This window comes from Podarcis liolepis (assembly GCF_965112155.1).
Source record: "Podarcis liolepis genome assembly, chromosome: 4".
In the NCBI taxonomy this organism is placed as follows: domain Eukaryota; kingdom Metazoa; phylum Chordata; class Lepidosauria; order Squamata; family Lacertidae; genus Podarcis; species Podarcis liolepis.
In genome coordinates this window covers 32466372-32489497 of record NC_139558.1, presented here as the reverse complement: position 1 = coordinate 32489497, position 23126 = coordinate 32466372, and the positions used below count along the sequence as shown (strand labels likewise).

The 23126-nt window shown below is 41.8% G+C and overlaps 2 protein-coding genes across 7 annotated transcripts; one reads left to right on the top strand and one right to left on the bottom strand.

Annotated features, from left to right (window-relative positions):
* Positions 1 to 6040: 6040 nt before the first annotated feature.
* NMS (neuromedin S) lies at positions 6041 to 21333 on the top strand. 6 transcript variants are annotated; one of them, XM_083501766.1, is made up of 10 exons: positions 6041 to 6368; positions 7512 to 7567; positions 9039 to 9098; positions 9201 to 9227; positions 9314 to 9367; positions 10526 to 10600; positions 11527 to 11562; positions 12921 to 12962; positions 14318 to 14368; positions 20366 to 21333. In XM_083501766.1, the coding sequence occupies exons 1-9, from the start codon at positions 6248 to 6250 to the stop codon at positions 14354 to 14356; spliced, it is 510 nt and encodes a 169-aa protein (XP_083357892.1). In that variant the 5' UTR covers positions 6041 to 6247; the 3' UTR covers positions 14357 to 14368; positions 20366 to 21333. The 6 variants fall into 6 exon arrangements, with proteins under 6 accessions (XP_083357892.1, XP_083357891.1, XP_083357893.1 ...); XM_083501765.1 differs by lacking the exon at positions 20366 to 21333 and adding an exon at positions 17444 to 17610 and having other exon boundaries at positions 6047 to 6368; XM_083501767.1 differs by lacking the exons at positions 12921 to 12962; positions 20366 to 21333 and adding an exon at positions 17444 to 17610 and having other exon boundaries at positions 6049 to 6368.
* LOC310706257 (histone H2A.J-like) lies at positions 20469 to 20921 on the bottom strand (the record flags this gene model as incomplete). The annotated part of the gene is made up of 1 exon (XM_083501772.1): positions 20469 to 20921. One exon carries the CDS (start codon positions 20919 to 20921, stop codon positions 20469 to 20471), a length of 453 nt encoding a protein of 150 aa, XP_083357898.1.
* Positions 21334 to 23126: the final 1793 nt, after the last annotated feature.

The following is a 23126-nucleotide window of genomic DNA, read 5'->3' as shown; positions in this document are numbered from 1 at the left end:
TTGGTTAATGTCAGAAATACCAGCTCTGATGTTCTGTTGATTCCAAACTAGTACAACAAACTGGTAAGTATCCAGGGAAAGATCTGGCCAAGGTAAATTAATTGCACTAGAAACATTGATTTAAACCTATTTGCTTTCCCTTAGCCCAGATCAGACTTGATTAACTTAGAGGAATGGAAGATAATCTTCTGTTGACAGAAGGCACCAAGATCCAACAGACACTCCCTGCTGGGTGGATGGAAGGGAGGTGATTTTTGCTGATTGCCCCTTGCTACTGGGCTGCTTTGAAGGTTCCCCCAGTTCTCCCTGGCAGATCTGTAGGGGGCACAGAGTGCTGAAGCCAGACAGGAGGGGGGAAATCAGTAAAAATCACCTTCCTTCCTTCTCTTTTGTGCAAGGAGAATTCTGCTGAGTACAAGTGTAGATCTAGCAACCCATTGCAAAAGAAATCAAACGCAATCACTGAAGTACTAGCCCAAGGCACATCGAAAGCTCAGTTACAAGTTAAAACAAGCAAGCAAAAACCCAGACAACCCACATTTCCTTTTTCTACACTTTCCATTTTGAAGTGCAATATTGAAAGTAAGCATTCCAAGTCTGCATCTCAAATAGCTTGTAGATATTTTAATTGTTTTATCATTTGAATGCTTGCCGCACAGGCTCCTTTGGAAGGAAGGACAGGATATAAATTAAATAATAATAACAAATGAAGCCAAACTCTCATGGAAAACCTATGTTCTGAATCATGTTCCACTGGATTAAATCTCCAGCAATAAATTGGATATGTTCAAGGACACTGTGGCCAATTTCTTGCCATCTTCATCTGTCAGCCTATCTATTTCCCACTGTTCCAAGTAATAACTAGCCTCTGTTTCTGCTCAGTGCCTTGCTGCTAGCCTGGAATTGAAAACTTCATTACCAAGGCAGGCTATTTTCAGGCAATTCTTCTGGTTGCTGCTTTTATACAACCCAATGCACATTACATATTTTTGCCTAGGCAGTAAGGTTTAATTAAAGTATATGAATTGACATAATAGAAATGATAGGAAATTTAGTCACTTATTTACAAGCATTTGTAAACCACTTGATATTTTAAATGTATCTAAGTAGTGTAATACAACACACACACACACACACACACAAAACAAAAATACAACCTAAAGCCAAGTTTTTAAGAGTAATATAAGCATATAAAAACAAATAAATTCAACATATCAAACAAGGTCAAATATTTTGAGTCAGTGAAAGCCTGGGGGAAAAGATAATTTTTTACAAGATGTCTGAAGCAACATGATGGTTGCTGCTTCATGTAAAGGTAAAGGGTAAAGGGACCCCTGACCGTTAGGTCCAGTTGCAGATGACTCTGGGGTTGCAGTGCTCATCTCGCTTTACTGGCTGAGGGAGCTTCCGGGTCATGTGGGCAGCATGACTCAGCTGCTTCTGGTGAACCAGAGCAGCACATGGAAACGCCGTTTACCTTCCCGCCAGAGCGGTATCTATTTATCTACTTGCACTTTTGCATGCTTGGGTTGGCAGGAGCAGGGACTGAGCAACAGGAGATCACCCCGTCACAGGGATTCGAACCGCCGACCTTCTGATTGGCAAGCCCTAGGCTCTGTGCACCACCCGCATCCCATATGTATGGTAAAGCAAATGTAACCATGACATTACTGATAGTAACTCCAGCATATCCTTTCTTGGAAGCATTTTACACAGTACAAACCTAGGCTTGCTCACTCAAAACAGGGAACCACAACCAGTCTCAGGTAATTCCACCTTTATAATGCATAGGTTTTCCAATGTTTATTTGCTCTGTGACAAGCAGCTGGTAGAGACTGCTGCATCATATACCTGTTGAACATCCATATCCCAGTGAGGAATGAAATCTCTTGCTAGGTGGCAGGAGCCTCTGTTCATGTCAGTGGAAAAGAGGGGCAGAGCAATGGGGCAGGGAGGGGTCAGCAAAGGGGACTATGTCACAGTGTACATTATAGCTTACACCATGCCCTGACCGCTTGAGATGGACCAGGGTTCTCATGTCATGGGCTGACCTCACTTCACTTCCACTTTACATTTCTTAAGTGTACACAGATAAAATTGAACAACCTGATCCTATGTACAGTTTCTACTATGCTCCTAGTCCTTACAGGTGAGATAGGAATGCACCGTTAGGTATAAATAAAAAAATATATATATCATGTGGCCCATAGTATTTTCTTTCATAACATTTTTGTCCACTCTTCTTCCAAGGTGCTCGGCTCCCTGCAATTTTATCTTTACAACTGGACTGTGAAGAAGGTTAACCTGATGAGCAAAGACTTGAGCCTAAGTCTTCTCAATAGAACTTCAATTCTTTAACCACCACACCACTTGGGCCAACAAGTTGAGACCTGAGTCAGACAATCAGAGACTCTGATGGTCAATGGACCATCTAGGATTGGGAGCACAACCTGTTCTGGATGAGGTTGTACTCCCTCTGAAGGAGCAGGTCTGAGGCTTGGAAGTATGCCTGGTGCCAGCATTGCTCCCTGATGTTCCCTTGGCTGCTGGAGTCAGTAGTGCTTTTGCATCATTTGTCTCCCTTCTCACAGGAAAGAGAGATTGGCTGCAGAAGCACATGCCTACTATGCATAGCTGTTAACCTTCCCTTTTTTTGCGGGAAATTCCCTTATTCCAGCACCGTTTCCTGCTGCTTCCCGCTGCTATCCTGGAATCTTAAATATCCTGTAGACTGTCTCCAGGACAGGTGAGGCTGCTGATCCCTTATTTTCAAATCTGAAAGTTGACAGCTATGCTACTATGCACCTTGACTTCTGGATAAGCTTCATTTGCTGCCTCACCTTTCTCTAGCCCCAAAACCATGACTGGGTTGACTGGAAAACTCTGTGATGCATATGCTAACCTTTTTGCTGAATTGTCTTGAGGATGGGCCTTTGCTTCTGCCTCCATTTCAAAATGGTTCCTATGTCTAATCAGATACTGTAATCAGAGTTGAGATAGCAGGGAGGAAAGTTTATATGAAGTCTACCAAGGGTGATAATGGTTGCCCCTTTTTCTATTCCATCTAATCTCTTCACTTTTGCAAGTTGCATGTGGCTGAGGGCAACAGAATTACCAACCTGATTTCCAGCATCATGTTCTCCACAGGGAAAGTACAGGAAGTGCAAGACCTCCTCAAGGCATTATTTCATTTGCAGAGCAAATGCAGCTCATTAAAACTGATGTGGTGCTGGTGAGGCCATTGACGATACTGAACTCTCAGCACACACCTTTGAAATGGAATAAGTGAGGAAAAGAACCTATTCTGATTAAAGGAAACAGTTTAAATGTCTTATCTGGTTAAATTGTGGTTTTATAAATTCCAAGAACCATAAGCTAATTTTTAATGGATGTTCAGCAAGATCAAAAACAAAAGCGTCAGTTTCAAAGCAGTATTTTGCATCCACAAAATGCCTCCAGGAATGATTCCTCTTGAGTGTATGCACATTAAATTATGTCTGAAATGAGGCACCCTATCAGGGGTTTCAAAATGATCACGATTTTCCTCTAGAATCAGGTCCCACAAAGTATGAAAGCAGAAGTAAAGTGGGCTGCTACATCCAGTTGTTAATAAAATCCAGACAGGCAGATAGCAAAAGGCAAGGCACCCACAGAGGACCTTCATTATGTAGTTTGCATCACATACTGAAGACACATCTCATTACTCTGACCTTAGACACTTAAGATATAGATATTTTAGGACCCACTCTGTTATTTTGATGCCTGGGACCAGATGTAATCAGATCAGCTTACATAGCACCTTCAGGTAGCAAAGGCTGCTGTAGAGCAGAACTGTGTTCTACGAGTTCCATTCAAGTGGTCTATATGGAAAGGTTAATCTGTATTTGAATGACGAAACTGACTTATTTCCCCCCCACCCAAATAATGGAGATTAAGGTCAGCAGCACTGGATTTTCCAAGCAAGCTAACAAGACCCTGGCATAAGGCCTATGATTTACATAATATGGTGCTGGTGTGGTCTATTTCTTCTCCACTACAAATTTTTCAGTTTAAGGACCCTTTTCAGCATCTTTCCCTTAGGGCTTTTGGTTTTCGTAATACAACACTTTTTTTTAATGATAATGCTGGTGCTGAAGAAAATAAAAAGTTCAGGTGGTCTGCCAAGACCTCCAGAAATTTTCATGTGGTGGTCTACCAAAAGATAAAATAAGTTTGAGAACTACTACTGTAGAATTATTCTATATTCCATGACCCTAGGGCACGTAATCACATTACAATTGATGTCACTGATCCAACATCACCAAGTGGACTTCATGGCTGAATGGAGATTTGAACCCTGATCTCCCAGACTGTAATCCAGCACTCTAAGTACTACACCACGGTGACTCTCTTACACAGCACTTTGACTCATTTAACAGATCATAAACTGCTACAATTATATATTCAGTTTCTCCCTCATAATCCTCATCGGTATCTTGCAAGATGCCAGCACACCTTGTATGTACATTGTACATTCTGTTCTTCGGCAATCTAAATAGTGACCTGTGATTCACTCTGATCTTCTGGTAGATCCTGACCTGCTAGTTGGTAATCCCTGGATTTAAACCAAAAAAGCATTTTGTAAAATTGCCTTTCCATTAATTGATAGCTTGTTTGATCTACAACCAATATGGAATTATTGCATTTAGATAACTCAGTTGTACCAAGTTGACATATACCAGCTTAGGTAATGTCCAGCATATTAAAAAATGTTATGGTATCAATACAGGCACCACTTATTGAGGGCTCGATCACTCAGTGTCCCAATTTACGTAAGAAGGAATGGTTTATTGGTACAACCTTGACTGAAGAAAGATTTAGGTATATTTTGTATATTATTTATTTAAAAGATGTCTAGTTCACCTTTCAGCAGGACTCTGAGTGGTTTATAACAACAAGATGAAATACAAAGTAAAATATAATAACAAGTTAAGAAAGAAAACTAGATGAAAATAATACATGAAAATGCTTGGGAGACCCAAAAGTATTTGCCTGGTACTGAAATTAAAACAGTGTTGGTGCCCGGTAGACCTCTCTAGGGAGGGAATTTCACATACAGAACATTCTCTCACTGATCACCACCCACCATAACCTCTGTTCCTGGTCAGGTTGGTGTAGGATCAATCATTCCTTCCGGGAAGTGGATCCTAAGCTGTACAGCCGAGTTTGAGGAATTTTTGACCTGCCAGATATTGATGATCTACAACTCCCATCTGCCCTAACAAGCATGGCCAATGGCCATGGGTTATTATGGAAAATGTAGCTCAACAACAGCTGGAGAACCAATGGGTCCCCACTCCTGCTGCATAAAATGGATGAACAGATTTTTCAAGTAAGTTTCTTACTGTATCTGAGATTATACTGTAAATTCTACAGTATTGGTGTAGAAAATAGAAGTGTTGCTTAAAGTATCGGGTACAGTGTAGAGGGTGTGGAAGAAGGGAGGTTGAATTGTACAAAAATCACACACCTTCCCATTCATCTCTGAACCGCCTCTTTTGAATAATTTAAAATGATTTGCTTCCTGTCGTTTTATATATTTTAAAAAATAAAATAAGTTTTAAAAAGTGACTTCAACAATCAATAATTATGTACCAGCTTTGAATGATCACTGGTGGCATTTTTGTTATCCGGCACACATTTTACTGTTAATATTCTTTACTGAATTTCAATTGAGTACTGATATTACACAGAGGCTGGTTTTTATGTCCAGCGCATTTTATTTAAAGTAGAGATGTGTCTGAAAGGGCTGCATATTGATTTATAGCACTGGCGTGTTGCATATTGCAACGCTTTCGAGTATAAAGGACTTTTAAAAATTCTGCATGGCAGAATTTATGGGACTTTGCAATAGAATGGTGAATATATATACAACTGTTACCTTGCTTTCTTTAGGGACATTTCCCTTCCGCCTTTAGTCGTCCATCCCCAAGATCTTTCAGAAACGTTCATTCTGTATATTCTTCTTCTCGGAAACTTGGCTAATGCGTAGTTTAAATCGTTGTGCGCCAAGCGCCGAGCAGGGAGCAATTACTTCCTGAATGAAAGCGCAGCGTGGCGCTTAATGAGACAAACGAGGAGCCCGCGAGGTGCTGATTGGCTCTTCTTCCGAGGGGAAGTTTGTTACAAATAAAGATGCTTCTTGAGTTCGGGAGAGTCAGACAAAGGCCGGGCAGCAACGCGGCTGCCTCGTGGGCTTGGACTGAAGATGCAGAAACTGTGTCAGAGAAAGCCCAGCCTGTCTCGGCCGCTGAAAATGAAACGGCACGCGCCTCCCTTCCCCTTGATCTTCGTTATCTACTGCGTTTGCACCGCACGATTCACCTCAGGTAGGAGCCGCGTTCCCCACATTGCGCATTATTTCAGATACTGAAGACTTTTTATACAGCGTCCTTCATTCTGTCTATGGATGGACGATCTGGAAAGTTTACAGCAGGACTGGGGGGAAAAGGAAGAAATGCTTCGCAGGTTTCCTGTCCGTCTAACGAGAGGTTTCTTGGTTGTAAGCCAAGCTCACTTCTAAGAGGAAACTTGCCCAGGAATCTTGTGCATGAGCGAGTCAGAATCTACTGCTGTAGCAAGTAAACAAAAAAAGGGGGCTTCCTTTAACTTTTACTAATCTGGCTCAGTCTTTAAGAAATGAGCAATAGCTTCCCCACGCGCACAACTCAACGAGGGTTTTTGCGTGAAGTGGAAGAATCCTCGCCTGTGGAGGGGAGAGCATTTGGGAAGTTTTCCTAATCTAGTAGTAATCTAAGAGTAAAAAGGCTACGAGCTTTTGCCACAGTGGATTAGGGTTTCCACCGGGGTCTTTCTCCTGAAAGGGGAGGAAAGTTGTAAATGGAAGAGCGGCCAATCACTTAAATAGGAAAAGCAGAAGTAGAGCCTGCAAAATTTCTCTCTAGAATGAAGCTCCACGTGGTCAAGGGGGTTTGTTTTTAATAGTACAGTTAAAAGGATCCGGAGACGGTTCAGAAGCTGCAGCACCTGCGATACTCTCCAAGGTGCTGAAACGAGGATGACCGTCTCGTCTCTTTATAAAACGTGTTGCATTTAGCACAAAGCCTGAGAAAACGTAGGTATCGGGACACAGATTTAAAACAAAACTTAAGCGTGTGTGAATTGTGAGAAGGGTGGTAATAAATAGATGTTAAGTTGGTGCGTGTGTGTCTGTTTTCTCTGTGAGGAAACTATGTCCAGTTTCATCATCATCTATTTATGCCACTCTGATCTACGGACTATTTAAAAAAAACTAATCAAAAGAGGCTAATTATCACTATACTGTATAATACGTTTTTTTAAAATGTGCACATACACATTCAAAGAGTCAACCGAAGACAGTACTACAATTCTCTTAAGTGCCTTCTGTTGGACTTGCCCTGTCTTTCTTTAGATCTTTATGCAATTAAGGTCTGTTAATTAAACCCATGCTATAGTGTATCTAATGCTTTCTTACTGTTTCACTTTAACAGGATTTCCACAGCCCTTTGATGACTATCTAGGCGAATCAGACATTCCTAAAAGCAAGGTATGCAAACTTTTAAATAAATTTCCATGCCTGTGCTTGGAACACTTATCCCAAAAGTGTGTGAGATCCCATGGGAACAGTGAATTCTACTGCTATTATAGAGGGAAGACAGCCTGGTATATGCCTGATGCATGTAACAAGAACATTTGGTTGCTGCATCCCCATGTTCACTGTAGGAACAAAATCTGTTAATCTAGTGTGTATATAAGCTAAAGAAAATCTTCAAGAATGTTGCCAGTATAATAAACTTTCCGAAATATTTGAGGTGAATTTGGGAGAGTCAAAATGGCTTCAGGATTGCTCTCCTGTACTGTTTCAGACACTATACAGTGGTACCTCGGGTTACATACGCTTCAGGTTACATACGCTTCAGGTTACAGACTCCACTAACCCAGAAATAGTACCTTGGGTTAAGAACTTTGCTTCAGGATGAGAACAGAAATTGTGCAGCAGCAGCGCAGCAGCAGCGGGAGGCCCCATTGGCTAAAGTGGTGCTTCAGGTTAAGAACGGACCTCTGGAACGAATTAATAATATAATAATAAATAATAAATTTTATTTATATCCCGCCCTCCCCAGCCGAAGCTGGGCTCAGGGCGGCTAACAACAATCAGTACTTAACCCGAGGTACCACTGTATATATTTTTTTCTTCAAAAATGTTGCCAATATAATAAACTTTCCAATTTCTCTACCCCACTCCCTCCACTTCTGATTTAGAGGCTAGCATGGTGTTTCTGTCAGTAGATGGAACTGTCTGATCAACCCCATGTAAAAATAAGTTGTAATAAATTTTCAGTGCCATAAATTAGGGGTTTTCGAAGTTTCTATCCCCGGGGCAGACATGAAAGGGTTCAAGGCCCACCAGTCACAAAATGGAGCTGTTGTGAACAGTGGATGGAAGCAGAGTTTGACATAAACATGACTGACATAATTTTATTCTGATACCTAATCACTCTTTGCCACAGCAATCTCTTTGTGGTGGCAGGGAGTTTCATAGTTCACCATTACTCAAACTAAATAAAGACTCTGGAGTGTGATCCTGTCAGCACATTGTGTCTCTGCTCAAACATTTGCACTGGCCACTGATTTGTTACCAGGCCAAATTCAAAGTGTTGTTATCAGTCTATAAAAGCTTCATTAGCTTGGAACCAGTTTACTTGAAAAAACCCACCTTATCCTTTATGGGCCCACTAGACCACCTTGATCTGTTAGAAGTTGCACTTTTAATGTTTTGTTTGACTCTCGCGGCAGCATTCTAAATTAAATAAAAATTAATTTTACGGCCACAATCAGACATGGTGATTTTATATCAAAACAACTGCAAAATATGTAATGCCTGACTAACTATGTTTGAAAATAATGTACTGTATATTAGAATCATTTTTTTAATTGATGTTTGTATAATTACCTCTATTTTTTATTATTTGCTTCAAACACATCGATATTTAGTTTAAGCTCTTTTTGTCTTCTAGATCTGCCGTTCTGTTATGGATCTTTGTAACTCCATCTTTAATGGCATGCAGATAGATGAGGTATGATCCGATTCTTTCTTTTCTCTGAAAACTCTGTAACAGTATTTATGTAGTTACGTAATCATCAATCCTCATGTAATCTAATATGCTTCTCCTCACTAGGAAAATAATCAGGAAATATATAAAAGAGTAAGTATTTACCTTTCTTTATAATATGCATAATACCTGTTTTTCTTTAAATAATGCAACATACTAAAATAGCTCTTTCTGTGCAGTTTTTATTTCACTACTCCAGAGCTCAAGATCCAACATATCCACTTAAAACCGGGGTTAGTATTTTAACATAAGCATATTTTATATTTTATACATCACAACATACAAAATAGTATAGAACAGTATATAAAATCTTTCACGTGCCTTGGGTGTGTTTATTAGCAATGCAAACCTATGCATGTGTGCTTGGTATTAAGACCCATTGAAACCAATGGTGCTTATTACAAAGGACTCGTGCATAGGATTGCAACTCAAGTTCACAAAGGGCGGGCTGAACCTTAAGCCAGGCAAATAACGTCAAATAAGATTTATCTCACATCTGGACCATACATTTAAAGCGCTCTCATACCTCTTCAACAGTCCAGGCTTTCCCCAAAGAATCATGGGAACTGTAGCTGTGTGAGGGGTGTCTTTACAACTCTCAGGACTCTTACAGTTCCCAGGAATCTTTGAGGGAAGTCATGATGGTCAAAGTGGTATAAGTGCTTTAAATGTACAGTGAGGAAGTTACCAGGATCTGGAAAAATCTTGCAACTAGATTCATAAGCGCCCGGTAGGGTTTTAGACAGCCACCAACGGCACATACTCCCTTCAGTGTAACATGGGAACCATCTATCAAAGAGTGGGGGAATGAAAATCCATTAGCCTAATACAACCCTCTCTTTCAAACAGTTAGTGAATGACTTTACCCACAAAAAGCCTTAGCAACGACTTTATGAATTATTATTATTATTATTATTAATTAGCATATCTGTGTGTATACATATATAATTAGTAATGGTTATTCACTTCATTAAAACAATGGCAAGACGTGTCCTGAATCACAGAATGGGCCAATGCATGTTTGCCCTGAACAGACCCCACTTAGTTCCATGGAGCTTTAAGCCTAGCAAGGGCATTTAGGATTACAGCATAAGGGATCTGCTCCTAATTACCCAGCACCTCTGCACTGCTCTACAATCCTGGCAAAGCCCCCAAGAGATGGTTTTCTGGCTGCATCTGAAACTTCTTGATAAACTTATTTTGGGACTTCATATTTTGAATGAGCCAGTTCCTTATAAAGTCATCTATGTTGAGATGATGTTACAGGTAGATTAGGAATGTCACTCTGTCAGTGAACCATATACGGTAGCTGTCATCTAGGCTTTACGCATTTATCTTTCTAATTTTTGTCTTTGCATAAAATTGGTGTTCATGATATCTCTTTGTTACAGTCTTTCCCAGTGCATCCTTTAATGAGCCTTGCTCCAAAGCTCTCGGAGAGGAGAATGAAAAGATTCCTTGATCCTGTATGCACTCGCTTCATCCATAGTATTTTGTGGCACAAACACTTCATTTTGACTTTTTCCTTTTCTTTTAAAAAGCCATTGTACTGGTGGTGAAATTGTGTGCATTTGTCTACTCTCATTTCCTCCTTATCTCCCTTTCTTTCTCTTAAAACATTATCATCCCCCCCCCATGAATTTCCTTATTGTACCCCATTTTTAAAGTTTATTCAAAGTAAGTCACAACCATCATTGTCGATGTGACTATTCCTGTTAGTTCATTCTTCTAGTGTTTGTGAACTGCTAGGCACATACACTATCCCTACCCAAAGGATGGTCAAAATCTCCAGTATCACTCCTGTATTGGTGCTGAATGCTGAAGCAACTTTGCAAAAGGCTTTTGCATGCAGGAACATACTGCACTGTAATATCCTTAACTGGTAGAATAATTCATTCCCATTGCAGTCAATTGCAACGTTTTGTTGACTGACATCTGTAGGAGACTGAGTGTAGCAGATACAAAAAAACCCCAACAACTCTGTAGCAATGTAAACTACCAGCTGCATCATTTGACTAGTTTAACATTCAGTGAAAATGTAGAGAATGGTACTAGGAACAAATTTACAGAATAAATAATAGCACTTTCAAAAATCAATACTAAGATCTAACTTTCCATTTGAGCTTTGGTGTTGTGCTCAAGAGCATGATCACGCCATTTCCATTTAAGAGACAGAAGCATGCGCTATACCCGTTGCTTGGCCAAAGAAAAACCTCAGATGAATTCAAGGTGTTTAGCATTCTCTTTCTGTTTCCAACATTGCCTGTGGTTTTGTGTTTCGAATGCTTTAGCCTAATGTCATGTACTGGAGCAGTCTGCTAGCTTCTGCTGAAACGCATCAACCTATCAGCATTAGGAGATGATGAAATTAACATGCACTATCACCTTGCAGGAATCTCAGCTTGCAGCCGAAGTATTCGGGAAGAAGGTAGGCTTAAAATGCTGGCATTATTGTGCATATGTGTTACAAACAGCTCCCAATGCTCAGTTAGTTTGTTTTGCCACCCTGTGAACTGTCTGGGTCAGCATATCAAAGAGAGAGAAGGCAAGGAATGGCAGGGGTGATGCCAGCAACACAGTAAATGTTTAAATGCTCTGCGCTTTGCTTCTCCTACCTTGTGAGTAAGCACGGGGTAGACTCTTTATACATTCAAGGCAAACCTAGCTATGGTGGTTCATAAGAAAAATGGGAAGGGGGGGAATCACCACAAACCAGGCAAAGATTTGCTCAATTTGGGGCAATTTTGTCCTCCCTTAGCAGCCCTCGGAATGCCATCCCAAATTGTTCAGGGGGCACCTCTAACCTTCTCAATATGCTTAATGGGGGTCACAGTGTCATCTCTGTCTTCCTCTTCTCCTGGTTCCTATTTCTCTGTTGGTGGTTGCTATACTAAGGCTGCAGTCCTAACTTATCCACCACCACCCAGCTGGTGGGGCTTTTTTGGAATGGCAGGGCCACCAATGCATCTGAAGCCCTGCTGCTCAGAAAGTCTGTGGTGGAAGAAGGAGTGCCAACTTGATTAAATTATTGGGGGGGGAGGCAAGTAAACCCTGCCCCACATAATCGACCACGTGATGCGGTGCAGGGCAAGATTTGAATGGCAACGCCCATCAACTTTGGGGAGCCTGGCCCCCTCAACTGTTTTATGGGGGGGGAGGGACCTTGGCCTCCTAGGAGTTGGCTCCTATGTGTGGAAAGCAGAGGAAAGGATGATGCGCCCAGATCCATGCTCCTGGCTAGTGCACCAACTGGACCTGACCCTGTCACACAACAGCAGTGAGATCAGAGCTCAGGATCCAATGGATCATGGACCAGCCTCTTCCTTGCCCCAGAACACCTCGTTGTGCTGTTTTCCTGGCTACCACCCACCCAGACATTCAGCAGGTGGAAGCGGGAGGTTAGAGCCAAGGGAATGATTCTTGTGTCACTTCCCTTGGTAATAGGTGGCAGGAGCCAGCTTAGTCAGGAGAGCTGGGTGGAGGGATAAGTCTACTCATTCCAACTGCCCTCCCCAGTCTAGTTTAAATGGGGGGGGGAGTTGGATTGCTTTGACCAGCTGCCTTCCTATGCATATTTACCGAGGAGCGATCCCCATTTTGAGTTGACATGGATAAGATTGCACTTGAACCCCCTATATTGCTGGGAGGAAGTTTTGGCTCTGCTGGCTGCAGGATCTCATTGGGCCCCACTACACTGCAGTATTTCAGAACTCCTGACCTATGTCAAAGTGCACAATAGGTTTAGAAACATTTTGCCAAGTCTGCTTTATTTCTTTCCTTTTACAGGACAGCTTGGATACCTTGGGCCGACCCTTTTTTCTCTTCAGGGTATCTAATTTTATTTGTTCATTATCAGAAAAATAAAATTGAACCATACATAGTTTCCCCTCTTGGTATAAAAAAATGAAAACAGCATTTATAAGGCCTGCCGCCCAAAACACACACCATTATACCAGAGCTTTCCAAACTGTGTGTCGCAGCACGTTAGTGTGTCGGCTGCAGTGTGTAGGTGTGTTGTGCGAACGCTGTCCGCCTTCCTCCCGGGGATGGAAAGGGGTTAGTTTAACCTTCAGTTTGCTAGTTAAACTGAATTCTGTGTCATGAAATGACGCACGTCTGAAAAGTGTGTCACCAACATGAAAAGTTTGGAATGCTCTGCATTATATGATACTAGCATGTGTTAAAATCTACAGTTCACCCTACACTGTGGTCTCACTGTAGATTGCATCAGGCTTCCTTACCACAATACAATATATTTAGTGGTGCTATCAAGGCAGCAATTGGGGCAGGAGTCCAGTGGCCCACTCAACAGAATGAGCTGCAGCTTTCCCTCACTCCACAAATGCAACAGGACTGGGGAATAATACGTATTGACTATATACAGAGTCATTCCCCATTGTAAGATCATTCGGTCCAAAATCTAAAATTACTTAAGTGTATCACTGCATCTGTTTCTTATCCTAAATATCTAGAGAATTTAAATAATTAAAAAGCCAGAGGAGCTACACAAACAAATACATTATTGTAATTGTTTTTTAGAATGTTTTAATTGTTTTAGAACATTGTTGCTTCTGTGCAAGGACTTTCACTTGTACAGCAGGGCTTCTCTTCCTCTCCTCCCCTTACATCCCCTCAAATTGGCTTATAAGGGTCTGAAGAACCCACAAAAAAAGCACACAGCAGGAGGAAATTGTTCCGCCTGGAAAGCTGGAGTGCTTGCGCAAATGGGACCTTCATAATAATACAAATGCTTAATTCCACCCCAAATGCCTGGCAAAGAATTGCCCCCACCCACCCTTGCCATGGCTTCAGTGCAACTTATATGCTGCTTATATGGAGGAGTGCAAGCAGTAGAGGGCATCTGCTCACAGACCAGCATATATGAATGGGAAGCATGGAACAATAAGCACATGCCTGCATGCTGACAAAACATTCTGACAGCCAATCGGAATGCAGCGCAGTTGTTCTAGTCAGCAAAGTGATGCTCTTTTGCAAACTCTCACCTTTGAATGACCTTGAGCTGGAGAAGCACCTGGTGTGCCGACAAAGTCAAATCAACTCTGCACCTCTTATTTTCTGCTTTTCACTTTGTGGCAAAGCTGGAGATTATGCTTCTCAATGTTATTTCATGAGTAACACTGCAGTGTGTTTAATTTATTTTTCTTTACGTGTTAAATTTTCAGCCAAGGAATGGAAGGACAGTGGATAATGGAGGTGAATAGGCCAGTCAAAAGGTTGTGTATTTATTTATTTATTTAAAAATTCATATTTGTGGCGGTAATGATGATATCTCAATGTGGTGCATATATCCTCTCCTATAATAATGAGCATGGAATGACATGGATGTAGCTGGTGGGGGGGGGGAATATTTTTATAAGCATGTTGACACCAGTGAAACAGTTCACATGTATAGTACTACTTCACATGTTGTTGTTTAGTCGTTTAGTTGTGTCCGAATCTTCGTGACCCCATGCACCAGAGCACGCCAGGCACTTCTGTCTTCCACTGCCTCCCGCAGTTTGGTCAAACTCATGCTGGTAGCTTTGAGAACACTGTCCAACCATCTCGTCCTCTGTCGTCCCCTTCTCCTTATGCCCTCCATCTTTCCCAACATCAGGGTCTTTTCCAGGGAGTCTTCTCTTCTCATGAGGTGGCCAAAGTATTGGAGCCTCAGCTTCAGGATGTGTCCTTCCAGTGAGCACTCAGGGCTGATTTCCTTCAGAATGGATAGGTTTGATCTTCTTGCAGTCGATGGGACTCTCAAGAGTCTCCTCCAGAACCATAATTCAAAAGCATCAATTATTCAGTGATCAGCCTTCTTTATGGTCCAGCTCTCACTTCCATACATCACTACTGGGAAAACCATAGCTTTTACTATATGGACCTTTGTTGGCAAGGTGATGTGTCTGCTTTTTAAGATGCTGTCTAGGTTTGTCATTGCTTTCTCCCAAGAAGCAGGCGTCTTTTAATTTCGTGGCTGCTGTCACCATCTGCAGTGATCATGGAGCCCAAGAAAGTAAAATCTCTCACTGCCTCCATTTCTTCCCCTTCTATTTGCCAAGAGGTGATGGGACCAGTGGCCATGATCTTCATTTTTTTTTGATGTTGAGCTTCAGACCATATTTTCGCTCTCCTCTTTCACCCTCAATAAAAGGTTCTTTAATTCCTCCTCACTTTCTGCCATCAAGGTTGTGTCATTTGCATATCTGAGGTTGTTGATATTTCTTCCAGCAATCTTAATTCCGGCTAGGGATTCATCCAGCCCAGCCTTTCGCATGATGAATTCTGCATATAAGTCAAATAAGTAGGGAGACAATATACTACTTCACATACTCAGGCACAATTGCTCCCCAATACATGGTCTGTGTCACTGGCATTAGCAGCGCCACTAGGGGCAGGTGATGCTGGGTTTCACCCCCTTCTTCAGTCATGTGATCACCATCATCAAAAGTTGACTGGAGCTGTATAAAAATTGTTTCTTGCTTACTGTTTTGTAACAGATGTTGTGAACTAATGGAAAAGAAACGCAATAAAAACTTTTTAAAAAAATAATAAAAAAAAGTTGACTGGAGCTGCACATGGGTCTCGTGCTACGTGATCTGGAACACCATGTGCAGCTACAGCACACAGATTTATGCTCACAGCACCCCTGCAGAGCACATCTGTCAGGAGAGGGAGTCAGGAACAGGTTGGCAATAGATCAGCGAAGTTTACTCTTTATTCAAAGGAACATGGTTGGCTCAGGAGACCAGGCCTAGTGAGCACAGCAACTCGTCCCAGTAGATCTTGCCTCTATGAGGCAGTTGTGGGGACTGAAGGTCCTCACCGTCCCACAGTTCCCTAAGTCTTCTCCTCCCCTGGGTCATTCCCAAGCCATCTGAGACTATATCGCCACAGCTGTTTTTACTCTACTCTCTTCACGCTTCTTTTGGTTCTGGGAGACCAGGAGGAAGGGGAACTGGTCACAGCAGGAAGGGAAGACACCTTGGTTTCTTCACTAACCGTACTCATCTCTTCCTCTTGGCCCTCTCTCATCTCCAGTCTCTGCTTCTGTACTGTTCTCTACCACAGACTCCCCCTGATCACTAAGCCCTGTTACTGTCTCAGCTTCCAACACTTTTTCCCAGTGTGCTCATCTTACCACCACCAGTCCCCTAGCTCTTAGCCTTCTTCCCTTGGGGGTTCTCTAGTTGGTGCCTCCCACTATTCCTCTGCATCCAGCCAGTCCATGACACCATTTCACAATCCATTACCTTTTGCATGAATCAAGACATCTTTGTAGAAACAGAATAGAACTTGTGTCCAAATGGCTGGGAAGAGTTGGGATTAAAGGACTGCTTTTGCCATGAAGGTGTTTGGACAAATAACTTTATGTTTTTTAAATTGTTTCAATATCTGAGATTGCTAATAAGATCCCTGCTGTGTTTTAAAATAATTTGGTTTTACTGCCAACTAGCAGTTTCCATGTAGGAACAAGAAAGGAGCTCTAGCTTTTAGAAGCAGACTCATTATGCCATACTGCTTGCTATGTATGCCAACTTCCTCATAAGGAGTGCACTGACTGGAACTTCTACGCATCTGTGCTCTGCCTAGCAATGTGATGCATCTCCTGTTTGTAATTTTCTGCCAATGACCAAGAAAAACAACAATCTTTTTTCTACCAAAAAGCTTATTGCTAACTACATGTTTTAGCCTTTTTGAATCCAAATGAATATTTTTTATTTTAACTACCAGCCAGTTCAGCTGAAGTACTGGAACTCATAGCTGCTACATACAGATCATATTATTTTGTTGTACTGGTAGGCTTAAAGCTTTCAGAATTGACACAACTGCCCTAAAAATGAAGGGTCCAATCCAGTAGAATCATAGAATTGTAGAGTTGGAAGGGACCACAAGTGTCGTCTAGCCCCAAGACCCTGCAATCTTTTGCCCAATGTGGGGCTAAAACCCACAACCCCGAGATTAAGAGTTCTGCTCTATCAACTGAGCTATCCCAGTACCAAGCCTTTCTGGATCAGACCAAAGGCTTGACTAGTCCAGCATTCTCTATTCACAGTGGCCAACCAGATGTCCATGGCATGCCTGCAAGGAGGCTGGACTGCAACAGTGTTCTTGCAACTTGCATTGTCCAGCAACTGGTATCTAGAGGCATACTGCAGTAGTTATGTGCAGCCTTCTTGCAAGAGCATCTTTGCATGGAGGACATCATCTCCATTAGGGGACGGAGAGGAAAGGCTTCAACAGTTGATTGGCGAATGCCTTAAGTACTTAGATTCCTTCAAAGACTAACTGCAATATTTTTCTTTCAGACTTCAAGGAAAGAGAAAACCCAAGGGTCACTTGACTTCCTCGCTCTATCACTTTAAACTCTGAAAATAAACGTTTGGACTACTAGTCCGCTGTTCAGAGACATGCTCTTGAAGCCTGTGAAGTTACATGTAATAAATTTGCAGCCATAAATTATACCTGTATGGTTTCTCTGTGTGTTCATGCCCTCCCTTTATACCCCCAATCCCCATATGTACCCAGCTGAATATTCATTTAGCTTTGCCATGCCCTCATTCAGCAGAAACCCAAATGTGTTCTTTGTTAAAAAGAAATAATTACGATTCAGTGAATAGTTACTCAGATGTGTCTGCTTTATTTGTGGCATAAGTCATGATAAAGGGACAAGTTGTTGGGATGTGAGTAGCTGCTTGGGGAGGATATATTTATTAGATATTATCCTTCCTTACGTTTGTGAGTTCAGCAGCTTAAAAGAGAAGCTGTCTGCATCAGTACAACACAGAGGCAGCCATTTTGTTGTACATGCAATGGCCCTCAGCACATAGAAGTAGCATGGTTCCTGCACCATTTTAAAAAGCACTTTATCAGGCATGGCAGAAGTGCTGTGCTTTCAAGCTGCTCCAGGCCTCAGCTTTAAACTGCTTAAAGCAGCAGAAGGGGAGATGCAGAACTGCCCTTGGTACAACTCATATGGACTCCTTACTTATTATTTTTTTAATTACTGTTTTTATCTCCATATTTTTTTAACATTTTCCTGGAATCATCCTAAAAATCTCCCTGGGACATGATTTAAGACGTACGTGAACGAAATCAGAACAAGAAGAACTAATATGGATTCTGTCTGCCTTTGGGATAGATTCTGTCCATCAAGTGATTGACAGATTAATGGCCCCACAAACCTGTCAGAAATGACCCAGAGAGAGTGGGCCAGTTCTGGATTTGGCCCACCATTACACAATAATCCAAGAGTAGAGTAGGGTGAACTATTTTGATATAGGTCAAAAAGTCTTTAAAAATGTAAGAAAATTCAAACTTTGAAAGATATCTATCTATCTGGACACCTAAAAGTAAACAGGTGTGGCACATTATTCCTACATAATTGTTTCAGAATTACCCACATTGTAGAACATGGAAGCACTTCCTGCACCACAGGAAATGGTAGAAGTGACTATACAATTCTAGAGATTGGAAAGTGTCAGACCCTTGGTTCCAGAAGGAACATAATAAATATGTTGTTGCACCTCACCACAATCTCCAAGCAGTGCAAGATTCCAGGGATTCCAGTTGCTTCCAGGGTTGAGTTTCCTCAGAATGAGGGAGAGAGGAAGCTGATATATGGTTTATTTATATACATACATGTATATGAATCTCATTTCTTTTTTTTTTAATTGAGTTTGACTGGATCCAAGAATTAGAACAGGGTTCCGGCATATAGCCTATGCCCACCCAAACTCACAACAGTATTTTCAACACACAGTAGACTTTAGTGGCAGAAGCCTCTTGCACACACGAGGTACGTATTAATTAAAACGACAGCTTTCAATTCAACTTCAACTATGGGCAAATCCTCCTGTTCATTCCTGGGGAAGTGAATCACAGCCCAGTCGCTAAAGGGAACAGAACAGAGGATGACAACACTTTTTTTAAAAAAGGAGAAACAAAGCTCTCTAATGGTCAAGCCCTGTTCCTTAATTGTCAAAGACTGGTGGAAGCCATCCTGTGGTTTTTCAGTTAACTTGGCGAGCAAAACACAATTTCATCTCCATCACGGGGCCACATGAAACTGAACTAGTAATGTATATTAAAACCTTGCAGGAGGTTCCAAAACACCATCTTGGTTTTATCTCATAGGGATCTAAAAGATATTTGAAGTTGTACATTTCAAACTCACATGCAGAAAACCTGAGATGTAAACACTTCGGTATGTTAATTTCAACATATCTTTCTTCTAATGAAAGCATTTCACATCAAATTAGAGGGTGGAAGGTACGGGTGGTGAAGCTGCAAACCGAAACATATCACCTCCATCTGCCTCAGCCATTACCGTGCGAACTGTACGCATTAAGGTTGTGGTCCTAAGTGTGCTTATTTGAAAGCAAATCAACTGCTGTCAGCAAGAACGACTTGCAAGCAAATCTGGCTAGGATTGCATTCTGCAAGAAGCTGATTCACATTGGCGCACACTCCTAACTGTGATATTACTTGGCTGCTTCCAAAGCTAGCTCAAGACATTTCTGGTAAAATGATTGGAAAGCTTGTTACAATCAAGCAGCAGATAATTTTGGTCAACTAAAACAAATGTTGAAACCTGAAGTGAAAGACAAGATGCTGCCCGGCCTGCTCCATTCTACATACCAAAATCTAGCAGGCTGGCATTTTAATCTTACCTCAGTACTGATGAGATAGTACTCTCCACCTTGCCTGAGGGCAGCCAGCTAGCTTAGGGGGCACAGAGCAGGCTGCATGGAAAACACAAACAGCTCTGTACCCCAGAGTGGCTGTCTTTGTCTGATGCTAGGGGCCACCACCTCTAGCTGCTCCACCATTATCAAGCATATCTGGGGCTTATTAGATAACAGAGCACACAATACCTGCTGGATGAGATCAGTCACAGCCCAAGGTCATTACAAGAACTGCGCTACTGCAGGGTCAAGAAGGTGGTGAAGCAAGCAATCAAGCTGGCCAAGTTCATAGGTCAGTGGCTGGGAACCCATAGGTCTTAAAAATAGCAGCTCAATTGCTTCACACAACAACTTGTGTGGGTCTGTAATGGAAAGTCATACAAGTAGGAAAGATATTGTAGCTAGTTCACAGGTCATTAGACACAACCGGTAAGGTTAATTAAAAGCATACAACATTTCTCTGTACATTATAGAATTTGCCTTTATTTTAACATTTAATAAACATTTAAAGTTTTTTTGTTTTTGTTTTGTTTTTTACAACAGACCATACTAATGATGAATGCCCCAAAGAACAAAAGCTAAGCTTCTGGCAATACAACCTTTCTGGCAGAGTCTGTTCTTGTAAGATACTGAAATGCTGAAAGTTTTATAATTCCTGGGATTCGGGGTGTCCTGTGGCTTCCTTACGATGCAGAGTCTTCTTGGGAATAAGCTGGGTATGGATGTTGGGGAGAACTCCACCTTCCGCAATGGTCACATGTGCAAACAGCTTGTTCAACTCATCATCGCTTCTGATCGCCAACTGGATGTGGCGTGGCCCAATTCGTTGCTTCTTGTTCTCATGAGCAGCATTTCCCGCCAGCTCCAGTAGCTCTGCAGTCAGATATTCCAACACGGCAGCCATGTACACCGAGGCGCCAACACCCACTCTTTCTGCATACCGACCCCGTCTCAAAAGACGTCCAATGCGGCCCACTGGGAACTGCAAGCCAGCTCTTGCACTTTTGCTTTTTTTTACCTTGATTGCAGGCTTTGCAGGCTTCTTGCCCCGCCCAGACATCTTGGATCCTACAAACAAGAGAGGAGAGCCCACCTCCATTACACAATGCAAATGGCTTTGTGAGGTGTCCAAAGCCTAGTTGACCTTCCTGCAATCTGGAAGGAAGAGTATTTGGAGAACCAAATGCCTAAGAATTTTCTGTAATAATAACCTAGGATGTGACCTTAAGATTTACATTCTTCTAAGCAGACTGGTTTTCTGCCAAATCAAGTTCAGCCATTTTAGGACCAGGTCAGCCAAAGAGGAGCTCTACACCAGTTGCTGGACTCCAATTCCCATCAACCACAGCAACTACGATCCAGGCTGAAGGATTGTAGGCCAACAACATCTGCATACCATCCAGCATTTCTCCGATGAACATAAGGACATCTCATTCCATAATGATGATTTTACTATTTATACTCCATGCTTCTAATAGATATAAACAATATAATAAAACCTTAAACAACGTTCCCTATGGAGTATTAACTTCAGATGGCTTGGGTGTTGGATAGCTCAATACTTTCCAACATTTCTCCAATTTAAATAGGGACATCCTAAGGAAAAATGGGACATTCCAGGATCAAGTAAGAAACTGGGATGCTTTTCTAAATCGGGAACGTCCCTGGAACACAATAGAAACACTTGGAAGGCCTGCATCCGAAAGGGCACCATGTTTGCTATCCCTGTTTAAAATAATGCTACCACCCCATAGTAAGGTATAGAAAGTGAGGAAGAAGGAATTTTTGCCACTGATAGCACAAAGTTTGTTCAGTCAGTAGCAAAAAGTGCTAGGACAAAAAGCTGCTAGAGAATTCTGCGTCATCAAAAAAGATGTCAGTGTCATATACCCACTTAGTAATTCTTTTAAAAATTATATAATTTTTATTCTCTAAAATACAGCTACATGGTGTTAAGTCAATGCGGGAGCTACGCCTCTTTACTAGGAATGCTATTGTACACGTCCAATGGTGGCTTGCTCCTCAGACCTTAGAAGGCCTTATGTCTCACCATACAGTTAAAAGTTTCATCTGCTATATTTCTTAAAAAACATGATTAGCCTACCATTAAAGGCCAAGCAGGGTTTCCCACCCCCCTAAAAAGCTTTTAAAAATTAAAAAGGAAAGGAAAATCTAACAGCAATCAGTAGTACTCATAATATACGTGTGCTAATATATATTATTGTTAAGCATAATGTATTTATTATTCATAACATATTATCTTTAAGCATAACATAAAGTAAAGCTAAAGGTACCCCTGCCCTTACGGGCCAGTCGTGACTCTAGGGTTGTGCGCCCATCTCACTTAAGAGGCCGGGGGCCAGCGCTGTCCGGAGACACTTCCGGGTCACGTGGCCAGCGTGACGAAGCTGCTCTGGCGAGCCGGTACCAGCGCAGCGCATGGAAACGCCGTTTACCTTCCCGCTATAAAGCGGTACCTATTTATCTACTTGCACTTACGGGTGCTTTCGAACTGCTAGGTGGGCAGGAGCTGCGACCGGAAGACGGGAGCTCACCCCGCCGCGGGGATTCGAACCGCCGACCATGCAATCGGCAAGTCCTAGGCACTGAGGTTTTACCCACAGCGCCACCCGCGTCCCTATACTTATACTTATATGTATTACTCTTATATTATAAACTAATTAAACCACTTGCATTTTTTTCATTTCAAAAAACCCACTCACCTTCTTATTACAGCAGACAACTACAAAGACAAGAATTTTCTCCTCCTTTGACATAACCCTCTTTTTAAACCAATTTGTTCAGAACAGCTGCATCCAATTTGTCAGTATTTCTGACTTTAATGGATACCAATCCTTTAAATTTAAAGAAGTCCCATTGCGATCAATAGGGTTTGAGAGGGTATTTTACCACAATTATGACACTTTCAGAAAGCTAATTTTAATTCTCAAGGGAAGTAATAGAACCGTTCTATTCTACCTTGGTTAGACCACATTCAGTATGTTTTCCACCTACCAAGGAAACTTTCCACTGAGAGATGGAAATAGAGATATGGATAACAGCTAGGTTTTATATGTTAAACAATGGAGGATAAACTATGGTATGTTTTATTTTACCCCTGCAGTCCCAATGACAACCTGAAACCTGCACAGAACCTGGTGGAGCCTAATTTGAACATCTGCTATCTCCTCTCACGGCCCGTTTTAAGATTATGGGCTCCTTCATACTTATATTGAGCATTTATTATGATTGGTTTGAATGTTATGACAGCCATAGCATATCAAAGCAGAGCAAACAGAAATGG

Bases quoted from the DNA above. Each gene is read 5' to 3' on its own strand.
- NMS (XM_083501766.1), top strand. From the start codon at position 6,248: ATGCAGAAACTGTGTCAGAGAAAGCCCAGCCTGTCTCGGCCGCTGAAA. The intron at 10,601-11,526 runs GTATGCACTCGC...ATCACCTTGCAG, and splicing joins TGAAAAGATTCCTTGATCCT to GAATCTCAGCTTGCAGCCGA. The intron at 12,963-14,317 runs GTATCTAATTTT...TTAAATTTTCAG, and splicing joins GACCCTTTTTTCTCTTCAGG to CCAAGGAATGGAAGGACAGT.